A 10211-nucleotide genomic window follows, 5' to 3' on the forward strand; every position below is an offset into this window, starting at 1 on the left:
TTAGGAGATAAGATTTTTTTTTCATACATAATAATTGAGCACGCAATGTATTGCGTCCACGTCAATTAACGTACCTAGCTAATTGTCATGTGATATGACGTTTATCACGTCAGTGTTTATTAATTTAAGTAACAAAATAAACCACAGTGGTGTTCATGTGTAATTATTGTAATTAATTGCAAATTCGGATCTCTGCCATCCCGTGCGGGAAACGGCGGATATTATTCAATAAAAGTCGAAAATAATTACTCATTACTTTATTGCATAGGTTTCTTAACTAATCACGTCGATTTACCCGCCTTAGGTACTTGTTTTCTACGTGACGGCCACGCAGTTCCATGCAAGTGATGCAGCGACGGTAAACAGACTCTCTTAAACTTCTCATATTTGTTGCTCGTAATCTTTGAACTACTTCCGTTATTTTGTCTTTTAACTGCTCCACTGTTGTTCGAGGTTGAGCGTAGACTTCGTTCTTCACAGCCCCCCCATAACAAAAAGTCTAACGGTGTTAAATCAGGGGAGCGAGCAGGCCACCGACGAGGACCAAACCGACCCATCCACTGGTCACCAAACATCAAGTTCAAAACCTTTCTCACTCGAACCGATGAGTGTGCTCCCCATCTAGCTGAAACCAGGTGTTTCTGCGTTCTTCAGCCGGTAAAGTATTGACATATTCAGCCAGAGGTCCATTTAGCAGTTCAATAAATTTGTCACCGTTTAGATTACCGTCAATGAAGACAGGCCCAATAATGCGATCTCCATGTATCGCTCCACAAACATTGACAGCCCATCGATACTGATGCCCTGTTTCCCTTAAAGTTCATTAGAAGGAAAATTCGACGGTCGCGGCAATTTCAACAATTATTTTTATCACTGACGGCAACATGACAAATTATGTCAGGAAAACAGAAACCAGAAATTGAAATTTTTTTATCAACCAAAAATCAAAAAGTTTTTATCTCTACTTAATACCTAAATTTAAATCAAAAAGTCAATTAGACAATTACTGGACTCCTTCGATGTTTATGTTGTAGTTTTATTCTAATCAAACCTTTCCGGTCACTTAAGGTTGAGGAGTAATAATGTTATCAAAACAGATAATGACATAAAGTGCTGACAAGTAACGTCAGTCGTTTATTGATAAATGCGGGTTTCCATGCAGTTAAATATGTGAATTTATCAGAAATCTACTTCACTATTACTACTTGTTTGTAAAATTTAATGATGGATAAACTAATAAGTAGTTTGATAGGGAAATGAAGATTCAACAGTCGTATTAGCAGGATAACTAACGTAATTTGCACTGCCTCGTATCAGGCGTACAGTAAGTAATTACACCTTAGCGATTGCTGCAAAATAATAAAATTACTTAAGGCCATGATTATTCCGATCATGCTTCTTTAATTTAGGGTTTGTCTCAAAAATACATAAAAATAAAGTAAACAAACACTTCATTTGACGTGGCAAGTAGTTAATTACTTGTCATGTCAAATTAAGGTGGACGGCGTACATTGCTGCTCGGTAGGATTAAAAAAAATAATTACACCTAATTAATAACACTATTTAACAAAATGATTACCTTATACGATTTGTATGATCAGATACTATAACTGGATACATTATACGCCCGTATGGAATACACACACTGTATACACGTCCAATTTTCTAATTTTTTTTACTAGGCGTAAATAGCGTGTAAATACTTAAATAGCAAAGACTTGTATGCTTTTTCATATTTGTGTATAAATGTGTAGATATATGAAATTAGTACCTAGTTAAACTAATGTAGAGCTGCTAAACTATAAGTATAAGTAATTGATTGTTAACCTGTTTATATTGTGGATCAATATTTTTAGTAACAGGGTTCAACAGTTTTGTGAAAACTCACTTATAATAAAATTATTCCAATGCTTGTTTTTCAAAGAGTAGTTTAATTAGGTATATATCCGTTTATTAAATCATCTTCGCTGAGCTGCGATGTCCAATGTTTGTGATTTAAGCTTAAAATAGGCCTTAAAGTATGTTAAGTGTAAGCTGTATAATATATTAAGTATTTATTTCAATCTTATTCTTTGAGTAACCACATTGCACCGTTTTTGTGATATAATTAATGTAGTTTAATGATCCTGCGTTCAGGCAATTGAATTATTTTAGTCAAAAATTATTTATGGATTTAAAAAATCAATATTAGTATTACTTTACCCATTGTCCTAACTAAAGCGACTAGGGTGACTGCTATAGTTATTGGCCACTCTTAACAATAAAACTTATATTCGTTTGTTTCTTTCTGATTTGTTAGGAGTGGCCAATTACTATGTAGTGGCCAAATAACTTTGTAGCAGTCACCCTGCGCGGCAGCGTGATAAGGCAAGCAACGCGCCATATTATTTTGTCTCAAATAATCGTATTAACTAATCTGCAAGGTTTGTACACAGCACGCGTTTTTAATAATAAAATAATACAACTCTATGTAAAAAGTAACAATATCATGATATCCTTTGTCACTGTCATGACTAGATCACAAAATATCACTATCAAAAACTTGTCATGTATTATTGATTCATAATGAATCCTCTAAAATTCTGAATCATAATATATATTATTGGTAATATTATATTTATTCCGATGAGGACCCGAGAACTCTGTACAAGGGTACATATCACAGGATATTTTTGGTAACTATCGCTGTTACCGTCAGTATATTATTAGAGTTAGACCAAGAAAATTCTGCAGCAATTTTGATAGCATACGCAGTGCAAGTGTTATTTATACGTCATAATTACATAGAAAATAACACTTGCACTGCGTGTGCTATCAAAATCGTTGCAGATTTTTCTTGGTCTATCTCTAGACATTTTAGTTAGGGCAATGCGAGAAGTCACCTCATCGAAGCGATGTAGGTACTGTGTTTACTTACGCACGAAGTGCGTGAATCGCACTTCCTCAGATGTACAGCCTGGCAATAAAGAGTAGAAATTAAAAAGTGGCAGCACTGTAGTGTCGTCCCGTTCTCTTATATATATATATATTGATTTGAAAGGGACGACACTACAGTGGAGCCACTTTTTAATTTCTACTCTTTTTTGCCAGGCTGTACCGACGTGGCTCTAGAGTCCTTCTAAGCTAACTTTGCACCGATTTGAATAGAACAAAGTGAGGCAGTGTCATAAACGCCATATTTTGAGAGAAATTTGACATTAAGTAATGATGACATTGACACACTTTGTCATTGCAAAATGCAAATTTAGCTTAGTTCGACTCTACCTATAGCATTGTGAGATATTTAAAGAAGGGAACGATAAAAAACATTATTTATCGCTAGGTTTATTTACATTTCATGTTCTTTTGTCGTGTTTTATCGGTAAAATTAGCTAGTACCTAGTACCGAATGAAAAGCACTTATCAACTTCTGGTGCCCAATGAAGAGTACCTACTTATTCAATAAATTATAATTATGTCTATTTTGATAACAGTTTTAAATTATATACCAATTTTTATACCAATTGACTAAGTAGTAGTTGGTAACAGGTTAAAAACTGGAATATTGATGCTATAGTTAGGGTCTCTTATATCCAAAATAACTGTCTATGCCTGAAGATTAATCAAAACAAGGTAGAGTCAGACCAAGAAAAGTCTGCAGTGGATTTGATAGCCCACGCATTGCAAGTGTTATTTTAAACGTCAAATTTCTATGAAATTATGACGTATAAATAACACTACCTAGTAAGATTGTATATCTAAGAGCCTTCTTGCCGTTTTTTTCCGGGTCGCGGCGTAATTAGTTTGAATTCAGGTCATATAATATTCTCTGTGATTTCATTTAGTCGTTAAGTATAAGATAATTAAAATTATTACTAACTTATTTCAGTCAACCGTCACAGAGGAGTTATGTCATTGAAACTTGCCTACTTCGTAACCGTCAACAATGTAACTAAGAAACAACAGGGTTGTAAACTACATATAAAATAAATGTACATTTATCAAAATAAATGTGTTATAATTCTATATTATGTGTATATTAATATCATACACCAGTCTTCACCCGGGTATTATGTTATAAAAATCTAAAACGTCACCATACGGAACTTTAACAAAAACTTAAACCAAGGACAATATGATATTACAATAAAGGCATCCCCGAAAATTGTCTGAAAAAAAAAATGTGCAATCTTTATTGCATTTAGCAAGTAAACCTTGCAATTTTCGAACTAACAGTTTTGAATGATTCACGGTTAGTTTCACTTCGACCGGGATATGAAAAAACAATACAAAAGGTAATCACGGTTCATATCCCGGTCGATATAAGTCAATAAGTCTAATTTTCAAACTAGTACTGTAAGTTATAATGAGAAGTAGGTTGAAATAATTCAAACTAATTAATGGACCGAGCGAAGTAAGATTTTGTGGTCAACTAGAAGTGAACCTTCATGTTTTTAAGTTTCATGGTTGTTAAAAATATTGTCTTGAGTCTTGTTTGTCCAATGTTCATGAAATATGACTGGATATACATTATTCAAACATGAGAAGGATCGTTCTGGAAGGTAAGGATCTAATCAATATGAAAAAAAAATACACGAACAACATTTCGTGTTAACTTTTACAATCTTTAACTACTTCACTTAAGGATTTCCACAAAGCATTTACTAAAGTTGCATTCGACCGTGACTTAGTCCACGTAGCTGTATGTAATGTACCTACCTGGATGTCTATGTAGACATCGTTATAATATATCAGCGTTGTCGGCTCTTGTTGACTGGTACCTGTAAAAATGCAATTAGGAGTCGTCTCAATAGGCATCTCGCTCGCAATTATGTGCGCGTCTAAAGCCTTACGACAAGTGATACCAAAACAATATTATCCCTATTCAATTCTTAAAACAGAATCGGCCTCTATATCTGTTGCAATTTTATTTGATCCGGATTGAAGATTACATTAGGTATGTGAAACATTCTAGCTGGGTATGTAGGCACTATATATACAGTGTGGAAAGATAAGTCGGGCCCTGGAGGGAAACTACCTTAAATCCTTAAGCTGGCTCATTTTACTTAAAGGAGACATTCCTTTATTTTTAAAAAGAAACAAAACTGCATTCAAAGATTTTCTAAAACTCGCTTGCCTCGCCCGGGACTCGAACCGACTAAAAATTCCAAAAAATAAACACTCGCAATTTTATTCTACTAGTCGATACAGTTAATCTTAATAATAACATTTCTCCAAGAAACATTAGGCCTTAGACTCGTCTGTCGTACAAAATATCCATAAAATCTAATATTTAGTACTCAAGATTTTTTTAGACAAGCCAAATTGAAGAAAAAAAGAAAAATTTTTAAATGCAATTTTGTTTCTTTTTAAAAATAAAGGAATGTCTCCTTTAAGTAAAATGAGCCAGCTTAAGGATTTAAGGTAGTTTCCCTCCAGGGCCCGACTTATCTTTCCACACTGTATATAGGTGTATAGAAGTGCTATATGGGTGTATAGAGACATTGGAAAGTAAAAGAATTACTCGAGAGAGCAGGGAACTTATTAAACAGGTTAGGTTAGGTTAGGTTATAACCGGGACCAACCACAGCAACCATAAGGTTGTCAATAATTAAAGTAGATTGAGTTAGGTTAGAACTGAGAACCCAAGAGAACACGTCATTACCAGATTAAAATGGATTTGGGCGGGACATGTTACCAGGCAGAATGATGGTAGGTGGAAAATGTTAATGGAATGGTGGCCGCTTTCGGACAAAAAAAGCGACTGGCGTCCATTGGCTATTTAAATGCACTAATATTAAGTATTGTCTCCACATAATCAATTCTGTGGTACTTTTGTAGTACGAGTATGTAGTCATGCCTATAGTTATTTATATAAATTTAAAATTACTATTACATGATACATCAGTGATCAATAATGTAAACTTGTTATTCAATTTCAAATATTAGTATATATAATCTACGTTCCTTTCTGATTTAGATCAAACGAACACATGCGTGCAAAAAACATGGTTTGGTTTGATTTAAGATATAGGTACATATGTTTAAAATTAACTTACTATTTTAAAACTCTTGACGCAATTACAAAAAGGGGCTTTGCCGATTAAGTGTAGCGTTCACTGCTGTGGTCCCCGCTGTGTTCCATACATAAGTGTAGCGTTCACTGCTGTGGTCCCCGTTGTGTTCCATACATAAGTGTAGCGTTCACTGCTGTGGTCCCCGTTGTGTTCCATACATAAGTGTAGCGTTCACTGCTGTGGTCCCCGTTGTGTTCCATACATAAGTGTAGCGTTCACTGCTGTGGTCCCCGTTGTGTTCCATACATAAGTGTAGCGTTCACTGCTGTGGTCCCCGTTGTGTTCCATACATAAGTGTAGCGTTCACTGCTGTGGTCCCCGTTGTGTTCCATACATAAGTGTAGCGTTCACTGCTGTGGTCCCCGTCGTGTTCCATACATAAGCATTCACACATATACACTCTATTATATGTAGATATATGTACCTACCCATGGAAAAGTTTCTCTACTAAATGGCGAACTAACTCATTAACACTGGGCCGAAATTAAATATTTAGTTATTTACCCACTTACCTACTAGAAACAAAGTTGCTGTGATAGAAAGTTGCTATTTTCAAGACAAGTTCCTTTCATAATGTAGACATCAAGCAATAAGGTCTATCATATTTAAACATTAAACTGAAAACTAATAGAATTATTAAACAGTTGAGTTTAACTAGCTTTTGTGATGACACAGATTTCTTTTTAGTCTGCCCTTGCCCTAAGCACCAGTGTTTAATATGTATAGTTTGCTTTTTTTTAATACACTGAATATATTTCTCTCTCTGCACCAATTGTAGGTATCTCTGTTAGGCCCTATGGTTGACTGGTAGATAATGCCATTTGGCATTAAGCCCGCCATTTGTACATTGTTGTATATATTTTGTGCAATAAACTTTAAATAAATAAATAAATAGTCTGGAATTTTTTTAAGTAGGTACCTACGAGTAGGTACATGATTTTCATTGTAAAACTTATAAAATCATACAAAGCAAAAAAATGCCTATACAAAGCAAGAATATCAAGTGTACATCTGGGGTTATATCATTGGGGGGGTTAAAGCATTATATGGAAGCAAAATGTGTACCAAGCGGCAACGAGATGGCAGCGTCTGGAAATGTGGTGCTGGTGATGGATTCGACTAGCTGGAAGGAGAAGAAATCCAATAAAGAGCTTCTTGATATGGTAAAAAAGAGGTGCCGTTTGAAAACTATTGAGAATACTATTATAGAATATACAAAATTCATATCAGTAGATATCTTTATCGTTATACTAGGTAGTCGTATGTTATATCGATAATAGTAAGCATTAAGTCACCGTTATCGAGTGCTTAAATACATAATGACAGATAAATGAGAGATATCGTATTACCGTGCTAGATATCCTACAAATTAAGTTTATTCGATTCTGAAAGTTATATCAGCAATATGTCTGTGCGACCATTGCCTCCAGTGCTTGCAGAAAAGGCTCGTAAAGAGCTTAATGAGGATCCTCAGAGGCTACCCAATGACTTACAACATATAAAGGATTGGATAGCCAAGCAGCCACATCTTAAAGCCAGAACCGGTAATATTATTACACAATATTAATTATTATTAAACCAAAGAGTAAAATTACTAAAGTTGTTGACACTGACCGTGATAAAAAAAAATTAACTTATATACTTACATTAATCTCGAATAGATTTACTGACGCGTGTACGTAATATTTAATTCTAGACGATCAATGGCTGACTACATTTTTACGAGCATGCAAATATAGTTTGGAACGGGCAAAAGAAAAAATTGACTTGTACTATTCGGTTCGTACTACGGCACCAGATTTCTTTCAGCTTACGCCAAAAAACCCGCGATTTTGGGAAATTTTGGAGACTGGGTAAGTTCATCAAAGACATAGTTAGTACCTAAAAGCTTCTAAATGTAGAGTACGTATTCGTGTATAAAAATCTAAAAGTATATAATAGAATAAGTGCTCTCTTGCACATTTCAATAAAATAAACACTATATAGAGAAAGAAAATAATCGTTTAAAAGATATTAAGATTTACATTTATATTTGTTTAGATAAAGGATACTATTGATTTTTACAGGTTTTTTCTTCCTTTGCCACAAGTTGCCGCTCCTGGTTCTCCTAAGGTATCAATTATCAGAGCGGGAAGATATGATCCCGACAAATTCACAATATCGGAAGTGTTGTCAGTTTCGAATACGATAGAAAAGGTAATGAACATAGTCGTATTAAAAGAAGCTTAAGTTAGTAGGGTCGATTTGACCTTAAACAATTTGGTGCATATTTGATGTTATTTTGCAGATTATGTATTTGGAAGATGATGATGCTGTAGTATCAGGGGTGATGGCCGTTCTTGACTTAGAAGGAGTTACTATGGGACATTTCTTACAAATGACCCCACTACAAATGAAAAAGATGACGGTTGTGGGCCAGGTAACATTTTATAGCGCTTTTAAAACACCACATATATTTATTACATACATATGTGTATATTTTAAACATGACAACAAAAATAATGTCTTTTAAAGTGATTTTGAAATAGGTAACTTTAAAAGACATTCTTTAAATTTAAATTCTTTCGAAATAAATTTGAAAAACATCATTATGATGACGTGTCAATGAATGCATTGTGTCTGTAATTTTCTGTACGTACGGGTTTGGTTGGGTGGTAAAAAATAAAGAACTTGAATTACATCCCAAGTAAAATAAATGCTTTGTAAAATTATTTAGGTACTACGCAGAACTTGGCACCCATAATCTCAATTGTTTTGTCGGCAAAGTCAGTAACGACGCATATACATACTTAATACTGAACTTGGGTCTCATTTCACATATATGTTTTTGATGGGATTGTACTATTACTTCCAGGATGCGACACCATTCCGTATGAAAGGAGTTCACTATTTGAATACGCCAACAGGGTTTGAGACTATTTTTAACGCAATGAAAGCACTCCTCAATGAAAAAAATAAAAGCAGAGTAAGTGATTATGAGTAATTTACGTACTATGAATAACAATTGACCCAGCAGAATTATTAAAGTAATATATTGAATTTTTCAGTTATATGTCCATAATAAAAACTATGAGGCGATGTACGAACATATTCCAAAACATATGTTAACAGCGGAGTATGGTGGTAACGCGGGAACTGAAAAAGACATTATAGGTACGTGCGTATGTACCTATATGTTATAATAAAAACCCGTTTCAAGTTAATAAATAATTCCCCATTTGAGTTCCCCATTTAAACCAGCATCATCATCATCATAACTTAAGAGCTTTGCTCTTGTCGGTGGAGTAATCGCCAATAATTTTTTTCTTGTGCCAGTCTTTTAATTTCCTCATACGACGGATTATTTTTTATTTGGCTGAGATAAGTCATTCTAGGTCTCCCTTCTTCTCTTGTCTTTTCAATCCTGCCTTCCAGGATGTTTAGGAAAAAGATGTCATGCCGTTAAGGTGTCCTACCATCATGCCTCTCCTATTTCTTATTGCATTTAACAAGCATCGCTTTTCTCCTATCATACTCAGGACCTCTTCATTCGTCTTCCTTTAAGTCTAGCTAATCCTCTCCACCCTCCCCATCCTCCATTTAAACCAGTAGGTATTCCTAAATGTCTTGAACTGAAAACTGTTTTTCTACAACTATGTTCTTACTATGTTCTTTTAGAAAATAAAATTTTACCCGTAGTAGGTAGGTACTGAAATACAAATCGAAAAAGGACAATTTTCTTAAAACGACATTAATTTGTAGGTATATGATGGAAAACCTTGTTTAAAAGAGCTACGTTGGTTGATTTTAATATGTACATATGTATGCCTAATATAGCTTGTCACTAAAATAATAAACATCTTGCAGATTACTGGAAGAAGAAGGTCCAGGAATACAGTGAATGGTTAGAAGAAGATGTGCAGTACCGCACTGAAGAATCCAAGAGGGCCGGAAAAGCAAAAACAGCTGAAAGTATGTTCGGCGCTGAGGGTTCCTTCCGGCAACTTCAATTCGACTGATTGGAAAATACTCTTAAATCTATTTATCTTTCTCCCTCTCTCTCATGGTCATTCTTTATTCCCATCTGGTGGGGTCTATCTTCCTTATCTTCTCTTTCTATATTACTTTTGTAAATGAATAATTAATTCCTTTTTAATAAATACTGTTTATACATAC

At 34.5% G+C, this 10211-nt stretch overlaps 1 protein-coding gene across 1 annotated transcript; it reads left to right on the forward strand.

Moving 5' to 3' along the window:
* The first annotated feature begins 7329 nt into the window (after positions 1-7329).
* On the forward strand, positions 7330-10103 carry LOC134790774 (retinol-binding protein pinta-like). Its single transcript, XM_063761699.1, has 7 exons — positions 7330-7600; positions 7753-7909; positions 8123-8252; positions 8344-8475; positions 8911-9021; positions 9104-9209; positions 9903-10103. Exons 1-7 carry the CDS (start codon positions 7462-7464, stop codon positions 10052-10054), a joined length of 927 nt encoding a protein of 308 aa, XP_063617769.1. The 5' UTR covers positions 7330-7461; the 3' UTR covers positions 10055-10103.
* The last annotated feature ends 108 nt before the right edge of the window (positions 10104-10211 follow it).

The sequence above is a fragment of the Cydia splendana genome, chromosome 5 (assembly GCF_910591565.1).
Source record: "Cydia splendana chromosome 5, ilCydSple1.2, whole genome shotgun sequence".
Taxonomy (NCBI): Eukaryota; Metazoa; Arthropoda; class Insecta; order Lepidoptera; family Tortricidae; genus Cydia; species Cydia splendana.